Genomic DNA, 18,907 nt, shown 5'->3' with positions numbered 1-18,907 from the left:
TGAGTCCTTGAAGGCAGGGAGACCCTGCAGAGAGCCCTGGACAGATCAGAGGACTGGGCAGTCACCAACCATATGAAACTCAACAAGGGAAATTGCCTGATTCTGCATCTGGGATGGGACAAGCCTGGATGTTTGTACAGGCTGAGGAATGACATGCTGGAAAGCAGTGCCATGGAAAGGGATCTGGGGGTCCTGGTCAATGGCAAGTTGAGTATGAGTCAGGCAGGCAGCCAGGAGGGCCAACCATGTCCTGGGGAACATCAGGCCCAGCATCACCAGCCCATCGAGGGAAGGGATTGTCCTGCTCTGCTCTAGGGCAGCCTCACCTTGAATATTGTGTGCAGTTTTGGGCACCACAATATAAGAAAGATATTAAGCTGTTGGAGACCATCCAAAGAAGGGCAACAAAGATGGTGAAGGGCCTTGAGAAGAAGCTGTATGAGCAGCAGCTGAGGTCAGTTGATGTGTTCAGCCTGGAGAAGAGGAGACTGAGGGGAGAGCTCATTGCAGTTACAGCTTCCTTGTGAGAGGAAGAGGAGGGGCAGGCACTGCTCTCTTCTCTGTGGTGACCAGTGGCAGGATCTGAGGGAATGGCCTGAAGTTTTGTCAGGGAAGGTTTAGTTTGGATATCAGAAAAAGGTTATTCCTCCAGAAGGTGGCTGGGCACTAAGACAGGCTCCCCAGGGAAGTGGTGACAGCACCAGGCCAGACAGAATTCAAGAAGCATTTGGACAATGCTCTCAGGCACATGGTGTGACTCTTGGGGATGGTCCTGTGCAAGGCTGAGGGTTGGACTCAGTGATCCTTGTGGGTCCCTTCCACCTCTACATATTATATGTTTCTGTGAAATGTGTGGGTCATATCACTTAAGAAAGCTAACAGAAGGCAATCTGAACTGCTGCAAAAAGCCACCTACTGAGTGGTAGAAATTAATCTAACAGCTACCACAGTCTGTTTCTTTTAAAGAGCCTGAAAGGATTAACAGGACATGTGATTATCTAGGCCCTCATATGTTTAGTAAATTTTCATTTTGGTGACAAAAGCAGCTGAAGAGATTGTTCAATTCAATACATTTAGTACTCGTGTTTATTTGACCACACAGATTGAAACAGTTTATTGTTTCCTAGGGACTGAGGAAGAGCCAAAAGGGATTGACATCTTAACAGCCTATTCTAGCTACCTACAGTTTCCCTTTTTAGCTGCTTATGACTACATCAGTTTTGATATTATTCTGAAAATGAAAGTAAACAGAAACAGTGCAGTTTTCCGTGAATCAATACAGTTATACAGTTGTTCCATAAAGTGTATGCATTCAGCTCAACTGATCTAAGCAGAAAACAAGTGAAAATGCTGTGGTTAAAATACTGAGGCTCAGTGGCTCTCCATACTTCCCACAGGACTTTTCTGTAAATTAAATGAAGGATGAAATGTAACTATTAGATTTCTATGTCTGGAGATTTATGCAACTCTGCTTCACTCCATCAAAGTAATCAGATTTAGGCTGATAGACTAAAAACACAAGGAAAGTACCCTTACCTGTTCGGCATTGAGTGTTCTCTATGGACCTCACTACTGCAACAATTTTATCAGTATCACTGAGGGTAGCATTTATCCACAGGTGTGAGGTATTGTTCTGACTGAAAAAAAAGCCAAAAAAGCGCCTAAGTTCTTCCTGAAGTGGGGAACAACTTCACCTTTCCACCCATTTTTGCTGCAGGAATTAAAGAACAGAGGGAAAATTTGAAAGGTGTCTTTCAATTATTTCCATCCTGCCAAACATCAGTTTATAGAATAGGAAATTCACAGACTAGGGAGAGAAAGACTGCAAAACATTTGGCAAGTAGGGCAGGTGCAAACTTCAGTTTTATGGTGCAAGAAAAAACAGTCAATCAGCTTTGTCCAAATAGGAAACTTCTTATGCAATTAATTTCCGAATCCATTTTTACTTACTATTTGTTCCATTCTTCACTGCTGCAGTAGCTGTATAGGGACCACAGTTGGGCAAAGAACAATTCTTCTGAGACTTGCCATACTTGGCCTGTTCACTCTTTGAAAATTTCTTCAAAAGCTATTGGAGAACCTACAAGTTGCTTTGATTCCAGTTGAGTCACAGTCTGTAAAATGGAAAAGAAACCTTGAAAAGCAGCTGTAACACTTTGAACACTAATGGGTTTGTATCTGATTGCTCTAAATGTAGCTTTGTGGTGGAGTGGAACTCACTTTGTCCTGAGATCAATGGAAAGCCCTTTTATTGTCCTCCTGTTCAACGGTCTTTTTATTCTTTAAATATTTTCTCATTAGTTGACATTTTATCATTATTCTTATACACTTGCAAAGCAAGGGCCAAACTCAGATTTCTGTTACTGACAATACAACAGTTATGCCAGAATAACACCAGAAAATATTATTTTTAATCTAGTTTAGTAAACGAAACTGTATTCTGTCTGGCTGTGGTGTCACACCAAAATAAACCTAATACAGACCAAACTTTACAGTCACTCCCCTGCCTCTCAGCCTGGGACACTCAGGAATTCTCATAAGGCCTCAGCCTTGATTAATTGCTCCTGGATATTAAGCTCATCCTTGAGCTTACCAGAAACTGTGTGCTCCCGGAACATCTGCTGCCTAACCAACTCCTCTTGTCTGACAGGCAGCCTTGAAACATTATTTACCTGAACCATTTGGACGAGATCACAGAATTGTTAGAGTTGGAGGAGAGCTCTGGAGATTATCCAGTCACACGCCCCTGCCAAGGCAGGGCCATCTACAGCAGGTGACAAAGGAATGCATCCAGGTGGGTTTTGAATGTCTCCAGAGCGGAAGACTCCACGAGTTCTCTAGGCAGCCTGTTCCAGAGCTCTGCCGTGCTCAACAAATAGAAGTTCTTTGTCATGTTGAAGTGGAACTTCTTGTGGTTTAGTTTATGGCTTTTGCGCCCTGTCCTGTTTTTGGGCACCACAGAAAGGAGTCTGGCACTATCCTTCTGGCACTCACCTTTGAGATCTTTATATGCCTTAATTAGATCCTCCCTCAGTTTTCTCTGGACTCAACAGGCCCAGTTCCCACACTCTGCTCATAATGCTGTAAATGGCTTATGCCACTTCTGCGATGGATGGAGGGTTGGGATCTTAGTGACAAGATGGCCCGGTCCAGATCAGCGGCTCTGCGGCTGTCTCAGTAACAAGTTCAACCTTTGTGCCGCTTCCATAGCCAGGGTGAAAAAGAACAGCATAGATGCAAGACCACGAGGGGTCCCTAAAGACCCCAAGACACAGCAAGGTGAAAACAACCCCACACATGAGAGATCGTGGAACGTTCTGTAACCCCTCCTCCAGGCTCAGCCTCGTCTGCTCAAAGATGCTGGGCATCTGATAAGAGTCTGTCACTCTAGGAGCGCTGCCCAAGGACACCTGCGCTTCCCCCAGGCTGTCTGCTCTCTGAACTAACCGGTGCACAAGACGTTGTTCCCGTTGCGTTTCTCCCAGCGGGCCCCGCTTAGACGGAATGGTCTGCACGGCCCGCCTCGGCACCGCCCCTAACTCGGCACCGCCCCCGCCTCGGCACCGCCCCAACTCGGCACCGCCCCCAACTCGGCACCGCCCCCGCCTCGGCACCGCCCCTAACTCGGCACCGCCCCCAACTCGGCACCGCCCCCAACTCGGCACCGCCCCCAACTCGGCACCGCCCCTAACTCGGCACCGCCCCCGCCTCGGCACCGCCCCCAACTCGGCACCGCCCCCAACTCGGCACCGCCCCCAACTCGGCACCGCCCCCAACTCGGCACCGCCCCCAACTCGGCACCGCCCCCAACTCGGCACCGCCCCTAACTCGGCACCGCCCCCAACTCGGCACCGCCCCCAACTCGGCACCGCCCCCAACTCGGCACCGCCCCCAACTCGGCACCGCCCCTAACTCGGCACCGCCCCCAACTCGGCACCGCCCCTAACTCGGCACCGCCCCCCGCCTCGCGCCCGCCTAGCGCTCGCCCCGCTCTCGCTCCCGCCCCGCCCTGTCCCCGCCTCGCGCTCGCCCCCGCCCTCCAGCCAATGGACTCCCTCGCGCTCCGAGGCCTCGGGGGAGCGGCGCGGGCGCGGTCCCGGGACGGGGACAAAATGGCGGCGGCGGCGGCGAGGGACGGCAGCTTTGGCAGGAAGACCCTGAAGAGCGCCAAGCCGGCTCGCCCCTTCGTCGTGGGCTCCATCGTAAGGATCCTCATGAAGAACTTCCTGTGAGTGAGGGGGGGAGCGGCGCTCTCCGCTCGCTCCAGGCGTGGCCGGCCTACCCCACGTCCCGCGGGCCGGCGGCTGAAGGGCCGTAGCAGCCGAGCGGGGTCACCGCGGGTGGCGGCGGATGGACGAGGGCGTGCATGAAGCAATGTTTTGCTTGTAAGGTGGTAGCTTGCTCGGAGCGTGGAGAGGACCTGCTGTGGGGGTTAAATGAGTGGTATCTTCTGTGGATGTGGTACAACAGGCAGCTGGAATTAAATATACTGGAGTAGACTGAGTTCACTCAATTTGCTTTGCTTGTTTTTTTTTAATATGTAAAATAAAATTATACTCTTAATAAATTAAAGAGAAATTGAATTATTATTGTATTGTTGGATTTTGATCTTTACAATCACTAATTTTGAAGGAAGTTTTTGTGAGTACTCTAACTGCCACGAATGTATTTCACATTGTTTTGACATGTTAATTTGCACTCTCGAAATTTTTTTAAAAAACAGTGTTGGAGGATTGAGTGTATGTTAAATAAAATCGTAAAATGTCTATAAGATTCAAAAACTGACTGTGTTTTGCAGAACATATGATTCCTGTGAAGTTTTTCCAGGACCCAACCTGAACGTGGTTATAGGTGCTAATGGAACAGGAAAGTCGAGCGTTGTTTGTGCCATCTGCCTGGGTCTGGCTGGAAAACCTTATTTGATAGGGAGAGCTGATAAGGTAACTATGAGCTTCTGTATTTTCATATTTAGTCTAAATTTCATTAAGCATGTTGTCCAGCAGAGGAGGAGGGGAGAGGCTCTTCTTTGATTTGCTTTATTTTTATAAAAGGTGAGGTGTCTGAATTGAAGAATAAACTGTTCCAGAGACAAAGGGTTTTGCAAAAGGGGTTTTCTCTTTCTTAATTACTTTTTGTCTTGAGTGAAATGGAAACACCTGAACGTACTAGAGGTTATATTTGATGATGGCTGAGCATCCATAGCAGGGTCAGAAAATGATACGTAATACCTAAATAAGATTTAATCAAAAGTACCAACTAAAGAAGAAATAGACAAGAAAGTCTAAATTAAATTTCCAAGTACATGGTGTATATGTAGAAATAGCATATCCTTAATGTGCCTGAGAATTTGTCTAAAAGCATGAAGGCACTGATCTTAGGTCTGAATGGAATATGGATTGTTCTACTATATTTTCATATTTTACTCCCAAGAAGTGATGTGTTGACGCTGTAGTAGGAAGTTTGTATTGTGTGATTTTTAAGTTTTGCGCTTGTTTTCTTGGTTCTTTTTGGATGCAATGTAGTTGAGTAGATCTTTGAAGCAATGAATCTGGGCGTGTAAGTGATTGTACATATTCTCTTGTTGCAGCTGCGCCATGACCAAATGTAAATGAGGAAATTGGCTGCATGGCAGTAATTCTGTTGGTATTTTCACTGACTTCTCATGGTGGCTTATTTTTATACTGTGGGAATTGGCAGTTCTATTAGCACAGATGCTTGGCAGTGTCTTTTTATTTGTGAGAACTTCCTCTGTGTTGATCTGCTGATTATAATCTGTTCGGTTTTGAGGGCTGAAGTTGATCAGAAATGGTGACATGGTGGAGAAAGTTCTAATGTTGCTAATAATGTGGAAGATAATAGTGTTTTCCTTTAGTTAATAGTCTAAAAAAAGCCTTTAGTTTTTATTTATAAGTTTTCCATAAAATATCCCATTACAGCAGATCTCATACAAATACACAGTTTTGTAAGACATTATATTTTAATATGACACCATTATTTTGCAATAAGAATTTCTAAATTACTTTTCTAGGTTGGTCTCTTTGTAAAGCAGGGGTGCACGAGAGGTTTAGTGGAAATTGAATTGTAAGTACTAAAACCGTATTTCCTCATGCACTTTTAATTAGATAATTTCTAATTGCAATGATCCACAAAGCTGTGGCTGTACATAACTTATTCTGAGTTAAGATTTGCAGATAGTCTAGGATATTTATCATGTGAGTTTAGTTCATCACCAAATACTCGATGTTTTCTGAAGGATGAAATGAGACTTTGATGCTACTGTCCAGTTAATTTATACAAATTATTTAGCTATCTAAAAATTCTAATAATAGTTTGACACTTTGTAAACTTTGTGTATTCTCAGAAGTGTAAACACTTGCTTTTATTAATCAGGTTTAAGCCACCAGACAATATTATTATCACTCGTGAGATTCAGGTGGTGAACAACGCATCAACATGGTTTCTCAACAGAAAGCCAGCAACCCTGAAAACAGTAGAAGAACAGATTGCAGCCTTAAACATCCAGATGGACAATCTATGCCAGTTTCTTCCGCAGGTATGGTTGGATCTTGAAAGGCAGTGGGTGCAAATGGGGTGCTGTCTGTTGAGAGGATTTTGTTCCTGGTTCGCTTTTCTAGCACTTCAGCTAGTTTAATGGGACAGCACAAAGATTGAGAAGGATGAGGTAGCAATGCTGGTGTGATAGTGAAAGAAAAGAGGACATGTGTGACCTCTTAAGGTTACGAGTTTGACAGTTTTGTATCTGTTGACTCAAAGGAAAGCTGCTTTTGCTTCCTGTCTTGATGCTTGAGTAGCAGCACTTGCAGTGTTGTCTCTGTCCTGTCAGTGCTGTAGAAACAGTGGACGTGTAGGGAAATTTTTATAACGTCTTTACATCTAACCTTCTCTCTACCTTTACCTGCATAGTAGTTAAGTACCCTGACTTTCCCAGTTAATCCCTGTTAATCACTTTTTTTCTGGTTATATCCAGTCAGTTCTTCAGGATTGTAGTCTGTACTGGTGAGGGGAAAGAGTTGTTTGTATTTCTTTCTCCAAAACACCCCAAAGCAGTCTTACTAAATGACTGTAATAGCATCAGAGGCTGCTACTAGAACCTTTTTGATAAGATCTGTGGCTCAGCAGTTTCTTAAGTATAGTGTAGAATTCAGAGATACATAGGATTGAATTATGTGAGAGTAAAACCATCATAATGGAAAAAAGTCTTAAAGAAGAGAGAAGATTAAAGAGTAATACAAGCATTTTCCATATCTGACTCCTTGCTCCAGCATGTCTGGGTTTCAGCACAGATAGCTAAGCTGCCTTGCATTTCACCTTTTAAGTTTTGGCAGGTTCCTGGCAGTTCATCAGGGATGGTAGTAAAATGAAGGCTTAACAGAGCTGAGCCAACCATGGGTTTATTTTTATATTCAAGAAGTGCATTCAAGAAGACATGCTAGAAAGTATTAAAATTTAGAAAGCTAATAGTGCAAGACCTAATATTCTGAGTGGTTTTATTGTTTGTTTTGATTTATATATTCGCAATATTAGGTTAGAGTAGGACTTCCAGCATACTCTGCTAACGTAACTTAGTATTTAAAACAACTCTTTCTCTTCAGTTACATAAATGACAGTTCAGTCACTGTTTCTATGTTGATAGTTTTGGTTTATTTGCTCTCTGCCCCCATATCAATGGCAAACACACCTTTTGCTTCAGTCAGTTTTAAGCTGTTCTTCTGCCCTTAGACAACAGCAATACTTCCTGATAGCCTTGGCTACCACATTTAATACTAACTTCTATGTAGCATAACATTCCTCCTGAAATGATGTATCTTTACCAGCATGAGAACAAATGTTTAGGAGGGTTTGGTTGCTACTCTGAGATGGTCATTAACTGTGCCAGAGCTATCTGGCATACGACCAAGTGGTAGGCATGAGAAGTAGGTTGCAGGATATAAACCCAGTATTACTAAATTGCACTGTTCTAGCTAATCCTGTATTTTTGTAACTTTTTTCTAATTTTGTAGGACAGAGTTGGAGAATTTGCAAAACTGAGTAAAGTCGAGTTGCTCGAAGCCACTGAAAAGTCGATTGGTTCTCGAGAAATGTACCAGTTCCACTGCGAATTGAAAAACTTCCGGGAAAGGGAAAGGGAACTGGAGGTAAATATGCACTGTACATAGACAGAGCTGCAACTGTAGGGAAATTAGCATCATAAAATTTAACACAAGATATTACAGAATTAGAGAGTGATATTGACTTCCAAAGTCTATATGTTGATTTTACCAAATATTCACATCTTCTCTCAGAATTCATTTACTTCGACACTCCCATGCTTGTAAGTACAAGGACACATGTGTGCAAGTGTTCTGGACACCGAGGGCAAGGGATCCCTGTTGTCAAGTGCTCACCTCTGGAATTCTTGACTGGTGACAGCTTTTCTGCACAGATGGTTTTATGTCTTTTAAAGTCACCAGCTGTTATAGGATGGTCCTTTGCTTTAATATTGCTGACTTGCATTTCCTTAGAAAGGAAGAGACAAAGAGGAAAAGGAACAGTGTTCTGGGACCAGTGTCTGTTCTGGCCATACAGGCCATTCTTTTAATCCTTTGTCCTGCTGTGTATTCTTGTGCTTACACTGAGGCATGTCTTCTCACTCATACATCATCCATTCGCATACTAACCTTACTGTTTCTGTTGCAAATTTCACAAGCATTTTTGTTGGTTGTATTTATCAAAATCAGTTAATTAGAAACATCTAGATAAATGGATGCTTGAGCTGCTGGGATGAACTTCCTCAGCAAATTAAAACAAACATAAAAAACTTCCTTCAGAGTAATATTTCTGTTTAAATCAGATTTATTTTCACAGAAAGTATTTGGTTGTTGTGGTTTAGAAATGGTACTCCCCAATTTAGTGCTCCCACTGAGAGTCTCCAGACCACGCTCCTGCTTGCTTGCTCCTGCCTCTGCTTCCCCCTGTGGGTTGCTGGAGAGGAGAACTGGAGGTACAAGAGGTAAGGATCAGAGATTGAGATGAGAACAAGTTCTTGGAAACAGCAATGAGATAAAATGAACAGTAACAGCACCAAAGTTAACAAAAGTATACAAAAGAGGGAGTGATTTCATATGCAGAAGTGCTCACCTGACTGCCACCGAGCCACCTCTGGCTCAGAACCAGCAGCCACCCAACTGCTGCTCCCTCTGGCTCATGACCTGTAACTCCAGCAAAAGACAGCCCTTCTTGCCCAAAGAGGCACCGGACAACTATTTCAAGTTCGATTCTTCCCTCTAGTTACTGCTCTAGTGACATGTCCCATCTGCTTTTACACAAAGGTGAGATGTAGACTATTTCTGAGAAATGTTTTCACAGAAAAGATGCTTATATTGCAGCACTTATGCAGGGAAAAAACGAACTCATTGGAGAAAATGAAACAGAGAGTTGAACGATACAAGCAAGATGTTGAAAGATACCATGAGTGCAAGCGCCACAAAGACTTAATAGAGATGCTTGAGAGGAAAAGGCTTTGGGTGGTAAGTTGTTGTTTTTTTTTTTGGTGTGGTGGTTCTTTTGTTTTGTTTTTTTCTTTATTTTCAGTGCTTTTCTTGCCTGATCGATTTTTTTGTAATACTGCAAAATTGGAAATAGGCCAAAGGTTGCATTAAAAGAAGTTTGACCAGGGTAACTTTAATATTGTTATGACTACTTAATGCAAACAACACAGCAGGTCTTGAAATACTGTTTGTGGTCTAACTGTGATGAGATGTTTGCTTACATGTGTAGCTGAACTGAAGAAGTTGCTTCAGAAGTAATTTAAGTAGTTATTACCCATTTAGGAAAGCCAGCAATACCGATCAGGAGCAGTACTTTTAGTGCATGCAGACACTACTGGTTTAATTTAAGGGCTAGCCAGTTGTACTTGCTTCTTTGTGCTGTGACTTTTTTATATGTTTTTTGTTAGGGTTTTTTTAAAGATTGCATTCTCCCTTAATAATTTATTAATTGAGGCTTGGTATCTGTGGCATACATGACTGTGAAGTTAGGCTGCCAGTCTCAAAAATAGTAGCATTTGGACAGAGAAATTTTAAAACAAATTTATAAGAGCCTAAAATCAAGGACAGGTCATTTACACAAAGCAAAGTAAGTCAGTACAGCAGTTTGGTAGTTGTAGTTTAGTGTTGAATGGTTGGTCAGATTAAATTATTCCAAACTGTTCAAGCTGATGTGGATTTCAGTTTACTGAGACAATGTTGTTTGCCTTGTTGGCAAGCTTTATGGAGTTCCTGAAATAGAGATACATAACTTTAACAAAACTTGCATGTACTACTTGCAGAGGATGCGGAAAATTCAAGTTGTTTTGTTGCAATTTTGCATGTAACAAAGCCTCCCATGGCTATATATGAAGAACTGTACACAGTCTTTGCATCTCGAGTGGCTGGTCTCAAGGGATGTACAGTCACTGCCTTAATGTTTTTGCTAACAGCTCAGAGGGGTGTAGGAGTAGCAGTTGAAGTAGATGAATGGTAGTAGGTGCTAAGGAAGTAGGGTATGCATTCTGTGATGTCAGCACTTGCTGAGTGATGCAGGCTTTCCTTGTGACATGTGCATTGGCCTGGCTGAGTTAACAGGACAGTTAGTTTGTCAGGAGAGATGAAGGTATTGCGTAGTTAATCTAGATTGATGCTAGTTGTTTGCCACTGTAAGATATTTGCATATACAGGACTCTGAAGGCTGATTGGAAACTGACAGGGGGTAACTAAGCTAAGAATTTCATCTGCTGCCAGTTAAATTGCATTCCATAAGTTTGAGAACTTACTGCTGTCTTCAAGACAGTTTGTGTTGCTCAGTATGTTAAATGCTTTTGGTGGGTGCACTCAGTTGGTACAAATTTAACTTTTTGGCCGTTGAGTCCATAGAAACAACTGTGTGTTTTGAAACCTTTGTGAGGTTTGGATTTGTCATACAGGCTCAGTAGTGTATACTAGATTATTTGGCAGAAGTCACTTTCCTGTGCATAATCTACAGTTGAAATCAAAGGTAATCAACATAATTATTTTACTAGGTAGAGGTTGTTTGAACTATGGGCTGCAACAAAAGTTCACAGTTTGTTGCTATTTTGTAGTTTGTCCAGTTGTGATAGAACTCTTGATATTGTCCTACATGGCAAAATACCAAATTCTTTCTAAAAGAAGAAACATTGTCTTAAAAGTGCATGTTTCTTCCTTGTCTGATGTTGCCCTGTTTAGTCCTAAGAATAAATGTATTTGGTGTCTTTAAATTGAATTTACCAAAGCTGAGAGTAGTATGGGATTTTATTCTTCCTTTTGTGGGTGTTTCCTCTTCTCCATCCTCCCCAAAAGGTAGGTTTTGACCTGTAGACAGAACACACATGGCTGTTTAGATTTACCTCTGTAACAAAGCAGAAACTATAGATGAGCCTCCAAATCAGCTGGGAGGTGGATGTATAAACACTGCATACTATTATGAAACAGGAAGACAGACAGCCTGAAAACATGTTAACTGAAATATGTTTTAGTCCTAATGGAAGAGAGAATGTCTTGTGCTGAACTTGTTTTATGTTCTGACCACTGTCAAAGTGCATTTTTATTTTGACTACTGCTCTTCACATGTTTCTAATGAAGCATTTTTCTCTAGACAGTGCCAACTGTTTCTATATTTAGAGAATTATGCACCATTTTTTGTATGTTTCTGTTTAATAAGCCTTTAAATACCTGCTTTAAATTGCATGAAATGGACCCTAGGATTATAACATGAAAGAGCCGGACTCACAGATTTTGGGGATGCTTTATGTTCTTGTGTGTGCCTTAGTGGGACTTGCATCAAATGATGGTGCAATCTACAGTCAGTGCTACCGGGGCTATGGAGTTTTGCTTGACATAATAACCCTTCTTTTATACAGCCTTAGAGAAAAGGGATTTCTTACCCCTCCAAGCTTAAAGTTCAGGTCATGTGGTGTACCAAAAGGAATACTGGTTTAAAGTAGTTTACTGGCAGGAAATACTGTTCTGCCTGCTGCTGTAAATGTCCTGGGAACACAATTTTGAAAATGTATTTTGACCAAGCCATGTCCATTCTTCTTTTCCTCCTCTGACATTTACAATTAAGAAAAGCATTGATCTCTTGGGAATGCTGAACTGCTTTGGAAGACGTTGAATTTGATCACCTAGGTTGATTTATTTGTAATTAATCAGAGGAATGCAATAACTGCAAAAAAGTGGTAGCAGATGAAGCAGAGTTAGCTGTTACAGATATAGCTTCTGGGCTGTCTTTTTCTAGTACTATTTTAATGCTCCAAGGCTTGGAAAAAGCTAGGCATATGCACTATGTCGGGGGCTTTCTTTAGTATATACAAAATCAGACAGCTTTCCCTTCCTCTGTCCCCTTGTGTACATGAATCTACTCCTCCTCCCTTCTCTGATCCTCTGAGCATTTTTTTCCCTCGTGAACTCTTAACAGTCATGGAATGTAATGGTATTTTGTTTCTTTATTTCTTTGGAGTTTGGATGTTTTTCCTTCCCCTTTTTTTGCTCCAGAGAGCGTAACACAAAAAAAATTAAATAAATCACTCCTTCAGCTTAAATTTTTTTCTTCCCAAAATTTATACCTTCTTGAAGCAGAGATTCTTGGGCACCTGAATTCTTGAATTCCTGAAAGGAAAGAGATGGTATCTCCAGTAAATTTTCCTAGATAGTGACTTCTTTGGCATTTGTGGTGTATGGTGGAGTTTCTTTTCTGAAGTTCTGTTCCACTCTGTCCCCTTGGTTTACTTCAGCAGGGTTATGTCTGTTTCTGGGTCTGATGATCTGTCCAGCTCCTTTCCTTTTCTTTCTCCTGAAGTTATCTGTGGTTATTTGCTCCTTAGCTTGAGGACTTCTGCCTAAGTAGTCTCAAATTATGGACAGAAGGGGCTAAGGAATTACTTTTCCACACCGATCCCAGATGGACTTAGAGGCAAGGTAATTGCAGACAAATTGGTTGTTTCTTCTGCTACTTGAATTGCATATTTTTAAGAACCATTAAATGTGTGTATGCTTATTCACTGGGACTGAATGATACCTACAACTTCTGGTCACTCTGACTAGTAACAGGAGCTTTACTTAAGTATTTGCTCTCATACTAGTTTCTGAAAGAGATCTTCCTCCTAAAACTCATGAACCATTAAATAAAATGTTAGGGCAGTATAAAATACTGGAGTAAAAGATGAAAATCTTTAATTATTTCACTTTCAACTTCTCCAAGGAATATGAAAATGTTCGTAAGCAGCATGAGGTAGTGAAACAAAGTAGAACCCAAGCCAAGAAAGATGTGAAGATTCTGAAAGAAAAGCAGTCCCCATGGACAAAAAAAATCCAAGAAGCTGAAGAAAATTTGAACAGTCTGGATATGAAAAACAAAGATAATGTAGGTATTTAAGTTGTTGGTTAACATGTAATATTTCATGTGTTCTGTGTTCAGCTTTGTGAAATGTCAAGTAATAACCTCTTTTTCAAATGTCATAATGATGTGTTTCAAAAGAAATTTTTCTGAAGTACCTGTGCCATTGATTCCTTTTGCCTTTTCCACATCTCCGTTCAGGGTGTATCTTTCTTAGTAAACGTTTAGTAGCACCTCTGAAAGTCTGCTCTTGGTTTTATAAGAGCAAATTTTATGATTCTCCTTTTGGAACCTTAAAAATCTTCAGTGATACAATGTTAACAGTTTCCCCAAGTTAGATAATTCTGTTGAATTAGATGCCTATTTTCATCTGTTCTGTGGTTTGGGTTTGTGGATATTCTTAAAATTCTTCTTAAAATGTAGCCAGTTTGGGTACATAATTTAAGCTAAATTGCAACTTTTCTGCTCTAAAAGCATTCCTCTAATATTGAATGGCATTCCATGAGGAGGCAGTAATACTTCATCAGTTGTGAATACTTTTATGCATAAAACTACCTGTTTTTTTGAATAGCTGCTTTCTGGGTTTATGGAAAATTACTGTTTTGGTATGAAAAATAGTACTGTAATTCTCTGCAGAATGTTAATAACTATGTACTGCTGAGACTACAGAAGTCATTTTATGCACAAGCTGCACAAATTTTTAGTGGATAACTGAAGTTAAATGATAGCATGAGAATGTTTACTGCAGTGAGTTCTGTTTGAAGGTAACTGATAAGATCAGAGGACTTGATGTGGAGACATGTAACACCTGCCTTGAAGCATCTTGTAGAAGCAGGGTCTGAAATTAAAGTGGCATTTGGTGCACTGCGAGCTGATGTGCTGGACATGTGCTTGCTTTAAAAAAAAAAACACAAAAAACCCCTTTGCCCCAAACAAAAAAATCCAAACCCAAACCACATAAACAAAGCCCAGATTCTTGTTCATAGCATTGCTGGTTTTTTATATGTACCAGACAATGATTTACTCAAGTACCTCATTATCATAACCAAAGCCCTTTACTAAATTTATTCTTTGGATTTTTTTTTATTTTGTTTACCACAAGTTATTATGCTGTGATCCAGAGTACCTAAATGTCTAAAAATGTTGTCATTTTATCTATATGCACGTTTTTTTGTGTATTTGGGGTTTTTGTTTTGAAGGTTTTTGTTGTTTGAAGTTGTGTTCTTCCTTGGAGGAAAGTTAATAGCTGGAATCTTGAAATTAGTTTTTATATGCAGTAAGAGCCTTCATGCTTGTGAATTGCTAAGTTTTCTTTTCACTGCTTGATGTTACTCTGCTGTGTTTTACTCATCTTTCAATTTAATTAATGTTGTACTAATTTGGTTTTTTTTTTCAAACAGGAAAGAGTTTACTTAACCATTGGTACCATTGTTCTTGGAGTGTTGGGCTGTAGTCATTTAGAAGTTATCTTCTGAAGATAACGTTGTACTCTGAGAAACTGAGAACAGAACAGGGATCATTTCAGTTTTAACTTGCAGAGTGTTTGCTCAGCATACAGTACTTTCTACAAAGTGGAGTTAAAACTTAGGAATGCACAAGCTAAATGATCTACACTCTTAAATCAGCATATTTTTCTGCTCAATCTAAACTTACAGGGTCAAGTGTTCACATACTGAGTGTTCACTGTGTGCTGAAGTGATGTTTAGTTTGGGCCCAAAAAGCTGGGCATCTGTTCACAATATTTGAGAAGCCAAAAGTGGAGGAAGTAGGATGTATTTGAAATAAGTAACTTAAAGAAGACTTCTTGCAATAGTCTAATACTGCTTTCCAGTAATTAGTTACCATTTTGTATTTAATTTATAGCTGATGCTATGCTGCATTATAATAAGACATTTCCAAATTGGAATTTTGTTCTGATGTTAAATAGCATGTCCACATCTAATTTGAATGATGATTATTGTATCTTGAATGCATAGAGTCCAAAATTGTGGAAAAATACTTAAGGGAATATATTATATACGTGGTTATGGCATGAATAATTTGTAAGGTAGTAGGCCAGTGAAGATATTAGAGGTGTATTGCTACTTGGTGGATTTTTGCATTAGTAGCTTTCTTTCAGGTGCTGAAATCAATTTCCCTCCTTGCATAATCTTTGTAGTTGAGCTGTTAAAATGTCTTCTTGAAAGAGAATCAGTGCTGGTTGCACTGGCAGGAGATGTGCAAGAGTTTTAAACACCATACCTTAAAATTGTTTAAGTTGCTACTTCTTAATTAGTTTGTCACTCAAGTTTTCATAGACTGCTTGAATTTCTTGTAACTTGAAAGTCCATCCTTTTAAGTGCAGGCATATGGTGAGCATTTCACAGATAATTCTTCTGTAAGCCAGCAGGAGTTGATTAATGAATGATTTTATTATAGAAACGGTATAACTATTTTTGACCCAGAACTTGTAGAGCAGTTTTAGTACTTTTAAGTCTGCTCTATTTTGGACATATAGACCTGTAAGGAGTATGATTGTCTTCAGGCCCTTTGGTCCAGGTTTATACCGTTATAGCTGTAATTCTGACTGCTTCTTGAGGTCTTGGCCTTGGCTTGAGAGTGTATATGTGAGAGCAAAGATCAACCACCTCTTCATTTTGTCTTTGTGGGCAAAAGCTGGGCATGGAGTCAAAATTTTGCCTGGAAGGACCTGAACTAAAAGTAAAGGTGAAGCTAAATCTGGGAAGAAATTATTGTATCAAGATACCACATGACTTTTGTTCCTGTCTCTTCTGTGTTAAAATTCTTTTAATTATTGGGTTAGACTAAAAACTTCTGGTCAAACTTGGTGCCTTGGAATGGTAGGATGTGTAGATTAGAGGGGTAAGGGGCGGGGGGGAATAGACCCATTTGGTAAGAGGAAGTTGATAAAATTGTGTAAGAGAAGTCTAGAACAGTTTCTGCTTCAAGCTCTTTAAAGGTATTTGAAGAGAGTTGACTCTGCAATGCAATTCTTTTAGCAATATTGAGTAGTATAAAACAGTCTGTTGTGGTTGTACCATGAAAATCATAAAGACAATGATAATTATTAGTTTGTTCTGTAGAGTAGGTGTATGTCTAAAAATATAATAACTGAAAATATAATAATTTAAAAATAAAATTTCAGTTCCTTAATAGTGTCCTGATTTTGAGAGCCTCAAAATTGTTTTGTGAATGTTGTGCATGAATTTCCTGGGAGAGAGCTTCCTCTTCAGAGTGCCTTCCTGAGTTCTTGGGAGAGTGCATCACAGAATCAGTCCCTCATAGCAGTCAACTTCAAGACTAAGATGTATTTGTTCCATGTTGCCTTCATGCAAACAGCTGCAGAATGCACTGTAATTCTCTTATAGTCCTTCCATCCTTCTGCAGTGTTCCAGTATTCTTCTTGCACTGTTTTCAGCCTTTAGGGTTCAAGGAAGGAGGAATTAAGTTAGCAAATAAAGCATGGTACACTCCATTGTGTTCAGAACTCAGCTGTGTTAGTGCCTGAGCACTAATAAACCTGCTCTGAGAAGGGAGTTGGACTGCGTGTTGCCAGGAAGTTGTATTCAGTCTGTATTATTGTACAACTTTATAGAAGCTGAGGATAGAGAAAGAGTAGAGATATGGATGCCTACACATGAACCAACATGTTGTAAAGCTCAGCTGTGTAAGATGCAGCTTCAACACTTCAGTCCACTTCAGGGGCAAGATAACTGCAAGTTTTGTTTTGGCCACTCTGTGCCTAGGAACTTAATGCCTTGCTTGCTCTTAAGTGTCAGCTTTCTTTGATAAAGAGTTGGTTTGGGGAAAGACATAAGAACATCTTATAATGGTAAGGATCTGGATATGTAAGATTTTGTTGAAATCAAGGATGGAGTTACTTCAGTGTCAGATTAGGAAACTTCCTCTGTATGTCAGAGCTGAATGGTTGTGAACTGTTTACATGCCATTCTACGATTCTTCACAAATTGCTGAAATTATACATGTTACAGATACAGTTAAGAATAATAGGAAATGGGTGAGTATGACTTTGTCAGTAATAAAATGTGGAGTAAATGCATAGTTACATTATATAGAATGTTGCTTAAAATTTGACTACTTTTTACAAGTATAACTGAATTTATTACTACACTTTAAATACCTTTCTGTATACAGGCTGCTAAAATCAAAGAGTTTTCCCAAAAAATTAAACAGAAGCAAGATGCTTTGGAGATAAAAGAGAAAAAGGTAAGAGTCTTGATATTTGTGCTTTTCTGTGTTTCTCAGGGGGTTTTTTTGTCTGCTCTTCTGTTTGCGGAGAGGCAGTTTTTCATGAAGGTGCTGCAAGTGCTTGCACACTTCACTTCCAGTACACAAGAAATCTTTAAAACTCCTGTATCAAACAGATATTACCAAGGGAAAGGTGTATGCTACATAAAGTGAGTTGCCTTGATACAACAAACTTAGGAATAGACAATGTGTGTGTAAATATAGATACATACACACATTGTATGTGACAGGCTTTCCTTGAAATGCTAACTTTCAAACGTTCTAAGGGACGTGTTAAGCTTTAGGCTTCTGATTTGATGAAAATGAAGGAACTTCAAGAATTGTTTTAAAATCTTGATTGTGTTTTTGGTTATGTATTTCAGCTGTTACAGCGTTGTTGGAACTGTAACAGACTCTTAGGTTTTAGTGCATGGTTAAATCAATATTTAATACCAGTTGCACAGGTATCCTGGATGTTTATGTATAGTAGGTTCAGCATACTAAAAACCCTTGCTTACTGAAAATACTCAAAATGTTTAGATTGAAGAAATTAAGCAAGAACTGAGAATGAAGAAAGCTGAAGAAATGGACAGACAAAAGAAAATACGCTATACTCAGGAGTTAATAGAGGCATGGAAGAATGAGCTGAATACAATGGTAGTGTGTGAAAATCTTCAGCCACAAATTGATGCTGTTAATAACGAGCTGAAAAAATTACAAGAAGAAAAGGCAAATATTGATAGCGATGTCAGTGATCTAAGAGCAGAGAAAAGGAATCAAGAGAGGGAAGAGAAAAGTAAGTTACTTGTGTTTTTGTTTGTTGAATTATTTTACTATTTTAATGTCTCTACAGAATCTACTTGTCCTACTGTAGTGAAATAATTTCAGGTGTTCACCTCAAGCCTCATAGTTAGCTTACATGTGTAGCAGTCCTGCTTTCTATTACCAGTTTGTCCTAGTTCAGCAGGAGGGACCAGCTAACCCTGTGTGGGGGTGATCAAAGCTGTGTATTCTACCCCCTCTATCATTCCCCAAGGTCAATGGGCCATTAGCAGCAGCTGCCCAGGGAGCCATTATCACTTCACACCCAGCCTGAGGGGGCGGAGCTGCTAATGGGCCATCAACAGCTCAACACCCCCTGGCTCCCAGAGTTAATCACCCATTGTGTGAGTCCCCGCCCAGGGGGAGGGACTGAGAGCTCCCTGAGGGTACATAAGTGGTGGGTAAGAAGACCTCGGGAACCTCTCGTCGGATCCAGAGCAGCAGCAGG

General features: G+C 40.5%; 1 protein-coding gene and 1 long non-coding RNA gene across 2 annotated transcripts in view; one reads left to right on the top strand and one right to left on the bottom strand.

Annotated features, from left to right (window-relative positions):
- Nucleotides 1-1,544: 1,544 nt before the first annotated feature.
- Nucleotides 1,545-3,529, bottom strand: LOC139684926 (uncharacterized). Its single transcript, XR_011699997.1, has 3 exons — nucleotides 3,448-3,529; nucleotides 1,951-2,114; nucleotides 1,545-1,637 (listed from the first exon to the last, which is right to left on the bottom strand). It is a non-coding gene; the product is annotated as an uncharacterized lncRNA (long non-coding RNA).
- A 493-nt stretch (nucleotides 3,530-4,022) lies between these two features.
- The window catches only part of SMC5 (structural maintenance of chromosomes 5), a 51,448-nt gene continuing 36,563 nt past the window's right edge, over nucleotides 4,023-18,907 (top strand). The window contains exons 1-9 of the mRNA XM_071581666.1: nucleotides 4,023-4,228; nucleotides 4,799-4,940; nucleotides 6,029-6,081; nucleotides 6,391-6,553; nucleotides 8,022-8,156; nucleotides 9,387-9,527; nucleotides 13,255-13,416; nucleotides 17,545-17,616; nucleotides 18,178-18,433. Coding sequence (XP_071437767.1) covers nucleotides 4,047-4,228; nucleotides 4,799-4,940; nucleotides 6,029-6,081; nucleotides 6,391-6,553; nucleotides 8,022-8,156; nucleotides 9,387-9,527; nucleotides 13,255-13,416; nucleotides 17,545-17,616; nucleotides 18,178-18,433 — 1,306 coding nt within the window. The 5' untranslated portion in view covers nucleotides 4,023-4,046. The remainder of the gene's footprint in view (nucleotides 4,229-4,798; nucleotides 4,941-6,028; nucleotides 6,082-6,390; nucleotides 6,554-8,021; nucleotides 8,157-9,386; nucleotides 9,528-13,254; nucleotides 13,417-17,544; nucleotides 17,617-18,177; nucleotides 18,434-18,907) is intronic.

Source organism: Pithys albifrons, chromosome Z (genome assembly GCF_047495875.1).
Source record: "Pithys albifrons albifrons isolate INPA30051 chromosome Z, PitAlb_v1, whole genome shotgun sequence".
Classification (NCBI taxonomy): domain Eukaryota; kingdom Metazoa; phylum Chordata; class Aves; order Passeriformes; family Thamnophilidae; genus Pithys; species Pithys albifrons.
Note: the sequence above shows the minus strand (reverse complement) of the source record. Positions and strands in the feature narration are given on the sequence as shown.